Source organism: Bolinopsis microptera, chromosome 11 (assembly GCF_026151205.1).
Source record: "Bolinopsis microptera isolate Bmic1 chromosome 11, MBARI_Bmic_1.0, whole genome shotgun sequence".
Classification (NCBI taxonomy): Eukaryota; Metazoa; Ctenophora; class Tentaculata; order Lobata; family Bolinopsidae; genus Bolinopsis; species Bolinopsis microptera.
In genome coordinates, this window is record NC_087082.1 from 9084492 (window position 1) to 9102788 (window position 18297).

Consider the following 18297-nt stretch of genomic DNA (forward strand, 5'->3'; position numbering starts at 1 on the left):
CCAAGCTATTGTGATCTTGTATTTAATGACCAGGCTCGAGTGGGTTGATCGTCATTCTATGTTTTGTTGGGTCGCATTGGTATTTCTGCTGTTATAGTATTATGTGTCGAATTTTTTCATATTCCTGCATTTAAAAGCCTTCTTTTCCATTTCTTTGCTTAAATTCTATTAGGTATTGGTTAAGATATTTTGTAGAATCTTTTATAGGATTTATAACTTTTGATCACGAAGTTTGGTTGTTTCTATTAATCCGATAAATACTCTTTAAATAAGTATGTAATGTAAAAATCATATTATTCAGAAGTACATGATTTTCCTTATTGTCTTGGCAATGTTTGACTCGGCCTTCTCTACCGTTCTAGACCGATCTCTAGCCGAATGGAAACCCCTAAAAGACAAGGAAGAACGAGTTATGTTTCCTCTACGAGGCTGTGTTTTGGAGATCAAAACACTTGATCGCCCTGATGCCTACGATTCCAACCCATCGTATGGCGAACTGTTCAGGACTGACCAAGAAAGTGCGATGATGATGTTGCTTTACGCTGGAAGCTGGAACAATAAAGTCGGTCGCTATGACAGAGAATTCGACATAAACCTTGGTGAGAAAGCCACAAAGCTTTGGGATCTTTTGCCAAGAGAAGTAAACCAAGAGCCTACACTGAGCTCCTTTAAACTTGCTCTTGGGGACTTTCTAAAACAATTCCCCGACAAACCTCTGACAAAAGGATATGTCACTTCAAACAATAATCCCCTTCTCCATTGGGCCCTGATAAGAGGGACTGAAGCTGACTCAGGAGACGACGGAGAAAGTGAATGATACTGGTGTCTGAGTAACATTCCTGACGAACTTACTCTTCAGTTTGTACGAGCAGGTATGCTGAAGCTCTGAGACTTACTGTCTATGGTTGGAACTATGAGAACACCTTCGTATACAGATGTAGTAAGATGAAACCTGGAGAGAGAATCGAGCAGGAATGTGCAGACACATGTCTTCATCAGAATTTTCATCAGAATAGAACTATATATATCATTTAGATTATTTCCAGATTAGATGCACTTTTTATTCAACTTATCTATTCGATGATTTTTTAATAAATATTCTTATACAGTATATATACACGCACTTGAATCGTTATAAATTTAATTTATTAAGGTAACAATTTTCAGAATTCGACAGCTACGATATTGTCATGGATTTATTATTTAACTGTTTATTGTATTGAATTGCATTACATTTTGCAAAGTATTGAATTAAAAATATTAATATTTATTTATATTGTGTAATTTATATTTACACTGCGATGATGAATTTTTATGAGTAAAAATAATATATCAATTATTACTAAAGCTTAAAAATGTGATCGTGTAATACGGCAAAAATGTAATCGTGTAATTCTCTTCGTACTACAGGACAGAAAAGCTTAAAAATATTAGATAAAATTTAAAAGTTTAGTCACTATCAAGTATCCATAGAAATTGGACAGACTCATGAAAGGCCAGCTTAAGCAACTAACTACTTTATCAATAACGGCCCTAAGTTGGCCGGTTTCGTCGTGGAATGAAAAAGTAAGGGCCAGAAAACGGAAGTTCAGAAGTACTGATATGGCTGGAAAACCTTGAGCCAGCTTGAATTTTATATATTCTCTGCCTTTAATTCTGGAGTTCAACTGTTTGCGGAAATTCAAAATCTGAAAAATATGTGTTTCTTCTGGTGACTATGGTACATGATTATATTTATACTTTGAGCGAATCACCGATGCGTGCTGATTTCCAATCACCTTATAACGCGCAAAAATAGTGCACAGCCAGTTCGGGTTTATAAAGACATATTGCAAAATATTAAAACCACATGGTACAGGCTAATACATTTGCTTTCTCCACTTCCAGCTCATATTATTTTATTATCTAGATTCAATAAATACTACAGTTCAGTGCATTGGGAGGCCATTCACACAGCAAGTACGAACATCGAAAATGATCCTTATCCGTTTTATCTATAGTATTAGTATACCACTACCGCGAAAAGCTGGCCTGTAAATTTCGAGGCCTCGCTTTATACAGTGTATAGTAAGATGGGTAGCATGTCTCAAAAAGTCGAAATGGCTAACACTAGTTTTCCGACAGGATGCGTGTAGACCAGGAGAGATGGGAGAAATCTAAGGTGAGCTTGGAGGAAGAGATCGCAGGACTGAAGGGTTACCTGGCTTCTCTACCTCCACAACTCGAGGAGATGTTGGCTACAACAGCTCAGGTATTGTTACTAATTAAATTTTGTTTGCCAATTTACGACATTTTCTTTATGATATTAAGCCGCGCTGCTCATCAAGAAGACAGCAAGTGCGACTCAATATTCAATAGGCGTCTGATACTATGTCCTGAAGATTCGCGTACAATTACAAGCGCTCAGTGTTTTGAGGATACGATGTCCTGTGAACACTATTAATATTATCATTAACTCTACAATTTTGTATATTATCACAATCACATCAGATCACCAATGATTTACATCTGAACGTGTGTGTTTGCAGGTGCAGGATTATCTAGGAATGAAGCTGGTTCATAAGAAGACACAAGCGGAGATGGCAGCTTGGCTACCCCCTCAACTCTACAACATATACAGTCAGGTGCATATGAATAATTATAAGTGTGGTGTTTGTTGACCTCTTAGAATCCTGAAAGATAAAAAAGCTGAGCAGACCCAATTATCTTGGTTATGACTTCCTGGCCTGATAATTTCCATGATGTTTATGATGACTGATAAATACGAACTTGAATGAAATACTGATTAAGTTATAGTTCTTTATTTAGGTGACAGGGTATACGGAGTATTTGAAGCTTGGAACTACAGTCACCATCAACGGTGATCTAGAGATTGCTAAAAACCTCTCCACTGATGATGCTAGGTGAGAAATTTTCGTGAGTTTAATTAGGAGTATGTGCGTGGTCAGAGCTGTACAGTATACACCCATCTGAACGATTAAGACCTTTGCCCGAATCTGTATAGAAGTTTTAAGAGTTAAGAAGAACTGTAGTCAGTAGTACCTTATCGGTACTATTTTTGTCACTATTTTGACCAGACTTTTGTTGCCATACATGATGTTTGGTTCAGAAAATAACAATTGCATTACAGGAATTAGTAAGTTTTATTGTATATCAATTATCAAGAGGATAAACCAACAAATTCAAATATATTTTCAACAAGAATTATAAATCAGAAATTTGGCAATGATAATTTGAATTGGAGCTTTGTGAGTTATCAACCAAACCAAATTGACTAGATGATACATTCGGAACCCGTGATCTCAGCGATTCATTTTCTTCTTTCAGAGCTTCAATCTCCTTTACAAGCCTTTTTACTTTCTCTTCTTCGGTTGAACGAATTTGGAAAATGGTTCCGTTCACTATTCTTACTATACGCCAAAATCTTGCGACAATAATAAATTCGGCGGCTGTTGTATGTTTTGAAGGATGAGCTTCGTTCAAGGATACGATATCCAATATAAATGACGTTGCTATAACCGCGGCATCGAACAGTTCATAGCATGTCAAGAATCTTCTACGGTAGACTGAGATTTTCGTCGCTATTTCTACAACAAATATTGAGATTACAACAAGGTTCAAAATTTTAACTTTCTTGATGAATTTGGATATATTTTCATCATCCTTTTTCTCTACCACTTCCAGCGAACATGTGAGTTCGACTGTAACTATTGCCATGTCAATCACCACCAGAGCAATGATCAATAATTGAAATATATTGCTTTCAAATACATTTTCAAGGGTCTGGCAAAATGTCTTATCAGTCCTACCAACATCTGATTCTGATGGATTATCCTTCGCCTGGCTGCTCAAAGAATCCTGATCTTCGGTTTTTGTAAGGCTGTCACACTGCTTCTGGTCCATTGTGTGACCAGTGATGCAAAATGCTACAACATGTCATCTGAGCATCCTAGAATTATAAATTGTTTATTTATGATTTAATGTCCACAACTGATTATGAACCGTTTTTGTTACATTAAGAATATTACAAATATTAAAGCTTTGTTTTTGCAAAGGGTGTCAGAAAATAAGGTCAGGATTTAGGTCAGTCTTAATGAAACTTCTAGTTCCCTGTGTATATGTATGTGCGACAAAAACAAGATACAAATTCTAGAATCCGTTGTCACGGTATAGATCGAAATCAGATGTAATTGTAACGTCATGCAAAAAAAGTAAAAAGGCACAATTTTAATTATAACATTCATCGTTGGCGAAATTGCTCCTTCATAAATTTTTAATTTTACCGAAATTTTGACCTCCCAGTGACGTGGATGAGGTAGTCGAAATTGAAACCAAACACTCGAAACGAAGGAGCGCTGTCAATGATCCCGGCAAGAAGAAAGTGTTTAAAGCTCATCCTCTTACTGTTGAGGTAACTTGATTAAAGATATTTATCCTAATTCATTGGAGATGGAGCGAGCTGGTTCCAATAATAAAATCATTAACTACCTTGATTTAAATATTAATATTTCCACAGAAGGACTAGAAATATCAGTGTATAACTATAACAAAACTGATGATTTTAATTTTCATGTTGTATCCCTTACATTTCCTCACAGTAACATCCCAACCGAGGTTGGCTACAACGTTTTTTCAAGTCAAGTTCTTAGATATGGTAATGTTTGCACTAGATTGGATATCTTTACCTCCCATCTTCACAAAATATTCAAAATTCTAATTGATAGAGGATATAGCCGTGATAGACTGATTAAAGGCATTAAACGTTGTCTGAGGAAATATGATAACGTTTTCAGGAAGTTCGGTATTCTAGATGACCGTAACATTATTAAAGAACTCCCCTGATATCTTTTGATTTATTGAAACACGGGTACTAACTCTGCTAAACTGAACAAATTCTGAAACTTAGGTGAATAAGTGTACAACGTGCTAAACCGAAGTTCAGACTGACCAGTGAAAATGGGCGAGCGTACCAAGTGTCATTTTAATTAGAAGTTTTAGTCAGTGATTTATTATTGAAGCTTGTAATTACAATATCTAATGCTCCTATAAATACTTTAATTAATTGTTTGTCCCGTTATTCTTTTTCCTTCCTCTTTTCCTTGTCATCCCCTTTAGTTTTAAGATTCTTGCTATAAATGGCTACAGCTAACACTATTAATGCTAAGTACCAAACAACAAGTGGGAGGTGGATCGTTGGTACCATTAAATCGATTTAACACCGCAATTCCAGTCGCAAGCCTGGGACCACTACTAGCATAGTCACAACATCTACAAAACTGCCATATAGCCTGACTGACAATTTTCTCGACTGACTGACAATGTTTCTTCTTTTTCCCCATTTAGAATACAAAGATTAGTACATTTTAGCTTATGATTAATATTATATTTTTACCTATAGTTTACTTAGATTCTTAACTTTGTGATGAATTGTTGGTCTGATATACCCTATTTAAATATTGTTATTGCCCCAGCCTTTATTTCATGGTCACTAATTAACTAACGTTTCGCAAATCCTTTTACCGGTGTAACCGTAAGAAAATCCACCAAATTACTACCTCTCGTAACAACATTTAATTGAAAAGGTAATTACACGCTAAACATGTTTATCAAATCCATTTATTTTCAATGTTTACTTTATGTTTACCAGATGCCTTACTATTTGAGAGTTTCCTGTTTAACATGATGTTGGATGTACCTGCAGCTGCGGTAATCCATTTTAAGACTTGCGCGATTGTGGCCACGTCATTTCACAATGGACCTATCATGTTTAAAAGCGTGTTCACATGCACTTTCGATGTTGTTGTACTCGAAGTCTTACACGCACATCTTCATGTTGCGCTAGTTCTTAGGAATCGTTTTTTACAAGCTACCCTTGTAATAAAAATAAGAACGTTATATATTCGCTCACATCAATTAAATTATCGCTAGATCACATTTACTGTTCCAATTTTAACGCTACACTCGCCCGTGATCAAATTACATGTTCCCTTTCAATTCACGTTTTCAGCTTAATTCTGTTGTATTAAAACGATCTATTGGAATTCTATGTTGTTTTTACACGAAGCTCTCTAGGCAGTAGGCTAATAATGAAAAATCGTTTGCAATAAAGTCAATTATGTGTGTCCGAACTCCGAACATGGTAATGTAGATAAGGAGTTAAAAAGTATAGTAGCGCACCAAAACGAAACACTTATGTACTATCCCCCATCTACGGCCGATAAAAACTTGCCAACGCCGCTGTACAAAATATGGCATGAGCGGTAAGCATACATACATATCAGGAATACATATCAGGAACTATGTGAAGAAACATATAGGTAGCTTATACTCTTCTCAAAAGCTCAAATCCTTTCTCTACAAAAAACCGAATTATAATCATAATTAGACAAAAGTGAATTTTTCGAATCTCGTGACAAGAGTCCGAATAAAATATTATATGCACTTCTGTTAATTTGTACGCTCTAGCCTCTATAAGTCTATAGGCCCTGGAATTTTGATTGTCGCCAATTTAGTCTATCATAATCAATTGTCTTTATATACGCGAGCTGTACTGGCACGGAACGTGATCAGTTTAATTTTATGAATTAAAACTTACAACTGAACTTTGATGTCTGAACACTTTATCAATTCTGGAGCATTTCTAGTTAAAATTGATATGACACTGATTATACCGGTGAGAACCGGTCTTCTTTTGTAGGGCTTCGGTCTTGTAACGGGTATATTGTTACAGTTACCATAGATATTAGCTAGAGTACACGCATTACACTTGTCAAGGTGATTAATGGAGCATTACAGCTGTGTCTCTGTATTTCTCTTGCCATAGCCCTGATTTTGTTCACCGTGAAATTCTTCCCTTAAATACCCTAATCTGTGGAGTGTGGACTAATTGCCAACTTCAAAATCATTGCCATTGTTAGTGTAAATGTAATCATCCATAAACCCAGATTTGATTATACATTTATTTGTTATAGCGAGATGTGGTTCTGGTATAGAAAACTAACTAACTAATTAAATCATGCTGCAAGCTTCCTTCCTTCCCTAGCTGTTGTCGATCCTGATCAAATTAGATACACCACAATGTGCGGTATCAAACATTTAACACTTTGTGTTCTGGCCTTCTTCATGTCAATAGACTCGGTAGTTCACCAGTTAAGTTCACATCTGTCTTTGCAGTATTTAGTATCATAATGGGAGTAATTGAAGCTAAGATAAACATGTCTTAAAGCTGATGCATGATATTCCTGGGAAAAAAACTCGACTTTTTTTGAGGTTTTTATTTGAAGGGCATGAAGTTGTGGTTACAACTGAGATTTAGATAGTGCACAGAGACGATTCTGAGCTTTAGCGGCGCAGGGAAGGGGGGCGAAATTTATTATTGAGAGTTGCACTTGATTAAACATCGGTGTTTAATGATTTAGAGGGAAGAGCTCAGGATCTGCCCGGGGTTTGGTGTGGGAGCGTGTCGTGTTGGGTGGAGGGTTTGTTGTGTATTTTAGTTTGGGAAACCATCGTGTCTTCGCAATAGTAGAATAATGTAATTGTAGGAATCTTCTTCTTTGCGAAGGAAATTGCTGTGTGGGTTGCGATTTGCATTCCTGTCAGATCTGCTAGCCTCACTTTTCGCACGCCTGCAGTTAAGATCAAACCATTTTTTCTTGTTAGTACGTGTTCCACGTTTGGTTGTAGTAACCGAATTCGCAAGGTTGTGGTATGTTGCGACCAAATCTCTATTGAGCCGTGTTGCTTCGTCTGCTGTGTTCGCTGTTTGGTTAAGGAGGTGTTCTATTTTGTCCTTAAATGTCTGATCATTCTGTGCCGAGCGAAACTGGGTTGCTGAGTCGGCAGAGAGATTCTCTGATCTGTTCCATTTGAAGGATTTGGGTGCATCCTGGATGTCTTTAGTGTCATTACTGGTAGAGATCCTCTTTAGATGATTGTTAGAGATAGTCATAAAGAGTGGCCTGTGATCGGAGTACTGGGATATGCTCTCGATTTTGAGTTGGCGAATTTTATCGTGGAGACTCGTGGATACGCAGATATAGTCAACAGTACTAACACCGTGGCGTTGAATACAAGTGGGTGCACCAAAAATGTCACCCAGGGTCCCACCATTGAGAATGACTAGACCAGTTGTTTGCAGGAGTTCGATGAAGGGTCGCCCGTTTGTGTTCAGCTTAAGGTCCGAGTTGTTGCGTTTCGTCAGCAGTAATGGGCGTTAAGTTCGTAGTCTTTCAGGTGTCTATTGTCAGACATCATGTCATCCATTGTGCCAGTTTTAGCGTTAAAGTCACCGAGAAGAATGGCATCCTCGCTGAGCGGTATATCTGCCAGGAATTCTTGGAGGTGTTCTAGAGTTGAGTTGCTGACTTCAGTTTCTATATCTCTTCTCCGCTTCTTGAAAGAACCATTGGTTGGAGAGTCGTATACATTAACTAAATAGGTGTTCTTATCAAGATCAAAATAGTTGGCTTTCAGCTTAACTACAACGATGTCCTCCGAGGCGTTCATCTGGACATGAGTTACACCGGCTTGTAGGCTTTTATGGACTCCAATACAGACACCACCAGAATTTGACCCCTTTCGGTTTGAGTTAAAGCAGCAGTAGTTACTAAAGTTAATCTCCCCTTTAGTTTCTTGCAGTGCAAAGATATCGTGGCTTTTGAAGAGATCTTGGATTTCGGGTATGTCGACTTTAGGTCCTTCAGTTTTGTCCCGAGAGTGGTTGATGTTCCAACACAGGAACCTAAGGGAGTGCCGGGACCTCTTTGATGTAGATTTAGTCATCGCTATACCTGTTAGTGCTGCGTCTTGCTTTGTTGCCCTCGTGGTAACTTAATCGGGGGAGGCGTAATGTCTTCCTCAGACCTTCCCTGAGGCGAAGCCAGAGCATGTTTTGGCCTCTCTGACTGAGTTTGAAGCCTGTGCTGGGCGAATAAGTGCTTTGGTCGCCAATCTTCTCATTTGTGAAGGTGAAGATCCTATCTTTGACTTCCGGCTTGTGGTTGTGGAGCCAAGTTATATGGTTTCTGATCTCCTCGTTGATGATACGTAACCTGTCATTGATATAAGAGTCATTAGAGGAGGGTATCAGCGCTGAGAAGCATATCTGTGCTGCTGTGGTGTTAAGCAGATGTAAGTAAAGTTCCTTCACGTGGCCTACAAGACCCGTTTTCTTGTAGAGAAAGTCATTAATCCCCGTGTGGATATATATGCACTCTGGTTTGAGTCGCTTTAAGGTTTTGTTAAGTTGTTTTGAGTTCTTTCCCAAGTCAGAGTAGCTAGTTGCTTTAAAGCAGTGAACATTGAACTGACTGTTAAAGCGTCTTGGATCGAACTCATCAAAGTTCTCATCGTGGATCAGGAGTACCGTGTGTCGCCTGTAGCTTTTCCTGTCATTGATGGAGGAGCTTGTATTGCTGTTGTTCTCCCGCAGCAGTACGTGGTTGCGATGGCCATTGTTACCAAGTCTGTCCTGTTCACGGTGATTCTTGGTGTTATGCTTGTTTGCTACGGTGAATCTTTTGTTGTCGTCTTTTCCAGCAACCTCTGACCATAACCGGGCTGTTGTCTGAGGCGTACCCACTGTGGCATTAGTTGAGCTGTCACGAAGCGTACTCGGTTTGCCATGGCTGAGTGTTGACCTGGAGTTGGTTGTAGGAGGACTATGGGCAGCTACTTTGATGTCAGCTAAGGATTGGTTGCTGCTACTCAGTGCTTGTAATGTCTCCTCTACATTTAACTCGAGAACCTCTATCCTCGTCCTGTTTGAGGCACTTGTGGTTTCATTCGCCTCGACGGTAGGGCGAAGCTCATGTTTCAATTCTAAAATTGACTCGTGTGTTTGTTTGAGAGTAGACTTGGCAATTGCCTTTGTGGCTTTTGTTAAGTTTTCATGGCCAATTTCAAGGGTCTCGATTCTCATTTTGTTTGCAGAATTGGTTGTTTTCATATCTTTAAGAGTGAAACTTTGCATAGTGTTTAGTTTATCTGACAACTGGGCTTTGGAGTTGGTCAATTTCTCTAATATCATGTTCTGCTCATCTACTGCTGCTCGAATTTTCTCAAGATCATCCCTAATTCCACTCAGTTTGGTGTCAATTGGGCCTAATTTGTTTTTAATGGCAATTGACATGCTTTTATCCGATGTGGTTGGCGATGATATAATGAGGTCAGAGATTGCTTTTTGTTGTAGCATCTCATCTTTGAGTTCAAGCAAGCTATCCTGAAGCACCGACATGGACCGTTTCAGCTCTGAGCAGTTATTGCAACTGGACTGTGTCAGGTGGTCCCTGGGGTTAGCACCCAGGTTTTGTCTGTTTTCATCATTGTTATCATGAGTGATTTGCTCATCAATTTGTAGAGCCAAAGCTTTCTAATATTACCATTAGATGCTAAATATGATGTTTAATAGGCTGGTACCTCCATTTTATGGTGCTTGTAGTCTCAAAGCCAGAATCTGATAAAATGACATTTTAGGGGGCGGCCAGGTGACATTTTAGGGGAGGGTAGTAATATTGAGTAATGTATAACTTTCCATATCTCTAGTCATATGTACAAAGTTGCTAAAATATGTAAATATCGGGGGGGGGGGGGGCCAATGGCATAAATGGAGAAAATGGAGAATTACTCATGGGTTTTTCCATTTTCTCCATAGAAATAGTCTCCATTTTATGCCATTTTATGCCATTTTATGCCATGGAAAACCTGAAAAATTTAGAATTTCGAGAAAAATTATTTTTTTAAAAGATATTTTCGGCCAATAATGGACAGAGTATCATGAAACATGGAGAAAAGTGGTTTTCAGAAAAACTTTGAAAAATGTTGACTTAGAAAATGTTCGGTCCGAGTCATTTTCGATACGTACCTCCCGTATCGAGAGCTCCCGATTCCGAGCTCGTGTTGCAAAGGGGAGGCCTGCCTTCCGAGATCGCATTACCTCGAGTCCAAAATTGTGTATCGAGGGGAAGGTGTGGACTTCGAAAAACCGAAAAAATATTTTCGGCAAATAATGAACAGAGTACGTAGCATGAAACGTGGAAAAAAGCGGTTTTCAGAAAAAATTTGAAAAATTTTGACCGAAAAAATATTTTCGGCTTATAATGAACAAAGTAGCATGAAACGTGGAAAAAAGCGGTTTTCAGAAAAAATTTGAAAAATTTTGACCGAAAAAATATTTTCGGCTTATAATGAACAAGGTAGCATGAAACGTGGAGAAAAGTGTTTTTCAGAAAAACTTTGAAAAATTTTGACTTAGAAAATTACCCCTCGCTCGGTACACAATTTTGGACTCGAGGCTTCCCCCTGGTAATGCGATCTCGGAAGGCAGGCCTCCCCTTTGCAACACGAGCTCGGAATCGGGAGCTCTCGATACGAGAGGTACGTATCGAGAATGACTCGGGCCGAAAATTTTCTAAGTCAAAATTTTTCAAAGTTTTTCTAAAAACCACTTTTCTCCACGTTTCATGCTACCCTCTTCATTATAAGCCGAAAATATTTTTTTGGTTTTTCGGTTTATCGAAGTCTGCACCTACCCCTCGATACACAAATTTGGACTCGAGGCTTCCCCCTGGTAATGCGATCTCGGAAGGCAGGGCTCCCCTTTGCAGTGCGAGCTTGTTTCGACTGTCGAGGATGTAGGTCTCACTTCTCAGTGCCTATTACTCTCCCCTATTACTCCTGCTGTAGCCTGTAGAAATAACTTTACACTAGGCTTGAGTAATTATGAGTTTGCCTGAAGTGTGCCTCTACCAACCTAGTATAAGCATCTAGTAGCCTACTATGAGCTTTCATAAGCTTGTTACGCCCCTAGTAAGCGTAAATAAACATGTTAGGATGTCCAATTTAGGTGTCAAATGGTGTTAAAGATGAAATTTCGAAGACAAAATTCATGGTATAAAATGGAGAAAATGGAGAATTACTCATGGGTTTTTCCATTTTCTCCATAGAAAAAGTCTCCATTTTATGCCATTTTATGCCATTTTATGCCATTGGCCCCCCCCCTAAATATCACTATCCTAGACCAAAACCGAGTTAATATTAATGAAATCCAGAGTTATAAAATTGTGCGCTTTTTTTCAAAAGTAAAAAATTCGTACAAAGTGAAAAAAATGCCCTTATGGCATCATTTAGATTCAATTTCAGGATGTGGCAGGGTCTGAATGATATTTTTTATGTTTAGGAGTTACAAATGATTAGGTAAGATACTTTCTAAGAAGATGGGATCCAATCGATCAAGAGTGGCGTTTTAGGGGTGGGTGACATTTTAGGGGCGGTTTACCCGTACAATAACATTAAAAAACTCGGCTTGTGAGGTAGATGAAAAGGAAATGCCAGATGGCCTGGTCTTGAGGGATGAGGCGATCTTGGGAAGGATGGGGTCCCATAGTGAGCTACATTTAGGGGCACGATCAGTTCGGTTCATGGAGGGTTGTCTTATCTGGATAGCGGCATGTTCTTTCAGGTAAAGTTGAGATCGTGTGGTGAGTGATTTAAGGACTTCTAGGTTGTTCCAGGAGATGGAATGTCCAGTGGTTAGGGCATGATGGGCGGGGGTGGATTTGATCCTAATTGTATCTATTCTATTCAATCTCTAATTGTTGTATACCCAATCAAGATATGTATTGATCGGTCGGATGATCAGCTCATTTACCTAATTATAGCATGATACGCGGTTTCAAATCAATAGATATAAATTCTACCGACGATTCTGTCTTCATGAGTGTAGTATTGGTCCTCTATAAATTAACAGCGATCTGGGCATATATCCAATATCCATCTCACCCATATATTACGTCAGAGGTTAGTTCCTTGTTGAGCCATTAAGCCATTGAGCATTTTGCGTTTAGCTCATGTTATCTCTTGTTCAATAATATTGTGATCTTATAGGTCGTACTTGTAATTTGCTGGAATGTGTCCTTATGAGACCTATTATCTCATATAATCACTTAACGGGTCATCTGGGAGATATGTGCTGTATTAGTTGCTATTTTTATCATTCTAACCGCAAACACTACATGAGTCACTCTTATCTTTATTTTTTCGTTCCTTGCTATTTTATCGTTATCTTATCACACGTATTTAACAAGTAGGGCGTCTCGATGTTACCGATTGTTCACTTTAAGGGTGTCAAATTTACACGAACATTAAACCTCTTTATCTTTAAGTAAAGTGACCGGCGGGTTGTGATTTTAAAACGGCAAAGCATTTTAGAACAAAACGCTGTTAATATAAGCTTTGTTCAATTTAAATTTGACCGTGCGTGGAATTTGTTGTCCATTTTGATTTGCCCTGTTTGATTTAACTACGTTAAATCTGAAACTATTATATATTTGTTTGCAATTGTCTTACGTTTCACTGAAAATAAAACATCAGGTGTCATGTTTTCGTACTTGAATTATTCCATCCGAACAACCTCCTACACCCCCTCTACCAGCGACACTCCCTGTCTAATTACAGAACGGCTACTAGACGCAGAAGAACTGTTCACCATGGTTCTTGAAGATGTGGACGTTTATAGGAGTAAGGATCCTTTATTATCCGGTCTCTCAGCAGTTAGCGAACTCATTGATAGGGTTGATATGTGCTTCAGATTCATGGAGGGTTCTGATCTTTTGGACGAGTCCAAGTTTGGGACGATCCAACTTGTCAAAAAGAGACTTAGTGATATTTACGGGAACCTTCTAGATGATACTCTTGATGGCTTCTGGGAGGATGAAGGTGATGCTTCTTTAGAGGAATGGCTCCGTTCAACCTCTCTTTTGCCACATCGTGATCCTGGAAAACCCCTTATTGGTTCTGGTAATGACTCTGTTGTTCTAAAACTTATGGTTGCTGATCGAATAGGACAGCTTCAAAGTGCTGGACCTTTAGAATTCAGTAAAAACAGCTCTTGGAAGCTTTTTGAACGAATAGAAATATGTGACAGATATTTGCGGGAACACGATGCAGATTCAAGAATTCTCAATTTTATATCCGATGACATTTTCAAGCTTTTGAACCTCAGTGAGCCTCATGAGGTTATGGCTTATTGGGAAGCTATTGATTTTAAGACATGGACCTTAAAGTGTCAGGTACCTATAGCTTTTGTCCCCCGGAGAATCTACTCTGGAATTGAAATACAACAGGCCCGACTTTCTTACGAAGAATATTGGGACAATGTAGTTTCTAGCGCACCTCAAAATTTCTTCCCTTCAGTCATGACAGAAATGTATCCTCCTCTACCTTTTGTCAAATTTTCTAAAAGATTGAGTTTGTCTCCTGTTAGCGTTTCAAAGGATGACAGCAAGGTGATTACTAGAACTTTCCCTTCAGATGAACATGAGAGGGTGAATGAGATATCATTACCAAATGTGAACAATGAGACGTCTTGTGAACCTTCATTTCCAAGCAGAAAAATTATAGTCCGTCCACTTCCTGCACATGTGGCCGGTCGGAGACTTAAAGGCCAACCTCTACTTCTTAAACCTCCAGAAGATATGGCGATTCCTGAACAGAATATTTTAACTGACTCTTCACCCAAGCCCCTAATCTCAGCTCCTAAGAAAATTGACAGGGGATCTGAAATAGTAGAATCCTCACCTTCTTCGGTTAAGATCCAACCGTTACTTCCCACTCCAGAAGGCTCTTACAATGAGTTACTCACACTTGCAAAGGCAGAGCACGGATATTTCTCTGTTATCCCGACCTCCTCAAAAAGACGTGCCAACAAGAGATCACAGAACTTCCCGAGAATCATTGAAAAAAGACGTATGAAGGAAATTGTAAGATTCAAACTGTTTAGATGTTTGAGATGGCTACGGAGGCAGTTTGAAAAGGATCTCACTGCGAACAACCTATCAAAGACTTCAGAATCCGACCAATCAAAGACTTCAGAATCCGACCCTTTTTCCCCTTTTGAAGAAATCAGAGTGCCTCCAGAGTTGATGGCTAAGTTACAGTGTGATATTCTCAGTTGTTTGTCAGTTGCATTCAATGTACTTGAATGTAGAACCTCAGTTATCAAGTTATTGTCACTGAGCACGGTTGTCAAGAACCTTACTCAGTTGAAATCAGCACTGAAACACACGAACGAAACATTTCTTCAAGCACTTTCGAACTTGGTAAAAACTGCCATTGAGGTTGACTATGAGTATGATGATTTTAACGAGATTAAATTAATTGATGATTTCATGAAACAGCCAAACAAAATTGTTCGTTCTATCAATCAAAGCCTAGTTCAATTGATCATTTGGGTGAAGAGATTTAACTATGACGATGAATTAATAAATGCAAAGTTTGAAACATCTAGGATCGAACAGTTATTTAAGGAGATTTTGAAACTATGCTGCTGCAATAAACTATTAGCATCTCTTGCTTCATCGAAATATTTGTCATTAAATAAAATGTAATTTGATGATTATATTTAGTTCCATATGATAATGAAGTTATTTTTACTTTTTACGGTTTTGTAATTTGTAGGATTAGAGTAAAACAGTTGTAATCAGAGTAATACAATCTTACAATTAAATCTTTCAATTTGTATGTGCCTTTAATCTTTATGGATTTATTTCGTTCCCATCAAATTTTCGCTTGACTGATGGACCTCCAAATCTATTTAAGAATACTTGTGGTTTTGTTAAATTGTAAACAGCCCTCATTTTTAACTTTTTTGTTGTTAAAGATACATCTTTCATTTATACGGGTAAAGAAAAATGTCCAGGCAAATATCACTGAAAAAAATATCATTTGCTCCGGTCAAATCTAAGTTTAAAATAGAGCCATATTCATATTTAGGGGTCGTTCACATATTACCGTATTACGTCACATATTACGTCACATATTACGTCACATATTATGTAATCAGTTGAGGGGGGGGGGCGTTTCCGAATGATTACGCTAGTGTTATTTTGACACAATAGCTATGCGTAAAACTGATTACGGAGGGGGGTAAAAATGTTCCAAAAAATGATTACGTAATATGTGAACGACCCCTTATTGACGAACATCGGGCTGCCAGAAATACTCATCGCACTTCTTTCATATCTCTCCTTTTATCAACTGTTGCTCGACAAATTTATAGTTTCGGATCAAAATTAATATTCTTTCTATATGCTTCGGCACTGAAATTTACATAAAGTTACATAAAACATACACAGTACTGGGTAACGGTAGAGATATATACGGTAGACCTACTTTATCGGACTTTATTTGAACGGATACTGGTTGTCCGTCAAGTCAAAGTCCGTTCCCCAAACTTATTATCCGGATAAAACGATCTCACTCATCTCATTGGATCAATAGAAACAATTTTCTATTAAAAATGTTAAATAAGTAACAAGTTTTGGCTAAATCACATTATGGCATCACTTTTTCGGCTTCCTCGTTCATTTCTTCCGAGAAATATACGGTAGACGGACACTATCCAGTGTACACGATGTACAGTGTACACGATGTACAGTGTACACGATCCGATGTACATTGTACACAGTTGTCAATACGGTATACAATCACACCCTTTACAGTGAAACACCTGCCTCTCCCCAAACACATGGGCCCACTATGTTGTATCTAACAGATGTGTGTGTGTATGTGTGATCATCTTCTTGTAAACCATCATTACAGAGGACAATGATCCAGCCTTCATTCCTTCAGGTTATTAAACAGGTTGTTATAAAATTAAGATCCTACACGGCACGATAATCTCATAATTCCCTGCAAGTTGCAACACAGTGAACGCTATTATTACTTATTAGCTGTATCTACTCATTGTGTACGTTTCTTTGCGCGTTATTATTGACTCTAATAAATTGTGTAGCAATAGCACGTTGTTTCGTGCTGACTGCAGGTGTACACTGTATACTTTCATCTGGTGACCTTCGTGTGGTGAACTATATCAGTTTGTGTTGAACGGTTTAGTGCCGCAGTTTGACTACAGTGTGGGTGGACACCTCATTAAGATCTGTACATTCTTTATTCCAGGCTTGTTTGATGATTCGATTGGGCGACTCTTGTCCGACAGCGACTCTTGTCCGACTCCGAAATTGGGTTTTTCTGATATGAGTTTTTGTTGGATCCTACCAAACGATTTTCTTGAAACTTTCCATAAAGTATGATGGTCATTGGTTATAGGACGGATAATCTGTGTAAGTTTGGCCGAATTTCTATGTGCCAAATTTGAGATATCACTTCAAACACAAGAAAATATGTCCTTCTCCTTACATTTCTTTCGATTAGAAAGAAAGGTCAATCAATCATAATACCACAGACAGATATATCGTTTAAAATCCCCCCGTAATTAGCAACAGATTTTAGAATGTTCTGGAAGTTTCCTCTCTCCTTACCTACTAGATTTATTTGGCAGTCATTACTAGCAGGCCTAATTAGTGGCCGTTAATCCTGTGATAAGATCTATACTCTGTGGTGTTGTCTGAGTGTCGTGTATTTACTGCATATTGTAGCCCTTCTTCAAGGGTTATAGTTACTATGTAACCGCATCCGTACATATATAATTCTGGCCTATCTTGTGCTACAGTAATAGTAATACAATATGTAGTATTACAGGGCGTTTTATGATTATTTTCATTTGATACTACATTATTTCAAGTATAATTATAAATTAAATACTCGTTTTCCATCCATTCGACTGCCAGAATTGCCCAAACATGATTTTGTAAGATTTAGTATTTTTTGAACGTATGAACCCGTCCACACTCCCACCTTTAAAAATTTCCGTCCGTGTCAGCACTGGTTATACTTACTTTACTCCCTTTCGCATTGGTTTAGATTCTTTCGTTTTTTTGCCATATTACCGCCGTTAATAACCAAAGTTCATTTTATATTATTGCAAATAAAAACTTGAAATAAACATAATCAATGCTTTGTTCATAGTATTAGATTCTGTCCTTACGTGGTAAACCCTTGCATTGAGTCATTTCTTTTAAACCACAGCTAAAGCTAAACACTGACGTCGAGTAATGTACATAGTAGTAGTACTCGCATCTGGTGAGGTAAAAGCGAGATTAACGTGCAATATAATGTGTGTTACTCCTCTGACAATCACTAAATCTCCACTCTCCAGCCAATGTCAGACAACACCGAGACCGCTTTAGAAACGACTCGTGAACACTTTGCAACCGACGATATCTTACAGCGTAGGCTCGATGCTATCGAGATCCTTCAGATGACACTTGAAGACCTGCAGTGTTACCAGTCAGAAGATTCGACTAATGATGACGTTTCTTTTGTACTTATCGAGCGAGTCGAAATGTGCTGTAGGTTTCTGAAAAGTGCCCCTTGGCCCTGGTCAGATAGAAATGGGAC

General features: G+C 38.3%; 2 protein-coding genes across 3 annotated transcripts in view; both read left to right on the plus strand.

The window, feature by feature from the left end:
* The window catches only part of LOC134823045 (alpha-L-rhamnosidase-like), a 90746-nt gene that overhangs the window by 41858 nt on the left and 30591 nt on the right, over window positions 1-18297 (plus strand). The gene's annotated exons all lie outside the window — the stretch shown is intronic.
* Window positions 1-18297, plus strand: part of LOC134823041 (THO complex subunit 5 homolog) — a 31169-nt gene that overhangs the window by 1672 nt on the left and 11200 nt on the right. For both annotated transcript variants that reach the window (XM_063834385.1, XM_063834386.1), the window contains exons 5-8: window positions 2125-2251; window positions 2529-2624; window positions 2809-2903; window positions 4303-4411. In XM_063834385.1, the coding sequence (XP_063690455.1) occupies window positions 2125-2251; window positions 2529-2624; window positions 2809-2903; window positions 4303-4411 (427 nt within the window). The remainder of the gene's footprint in view (window positions 1-2124; window positions 2252-2528; window positions 2625-2808; window positions 2904-4302; window positions 4412-18297) is intronic.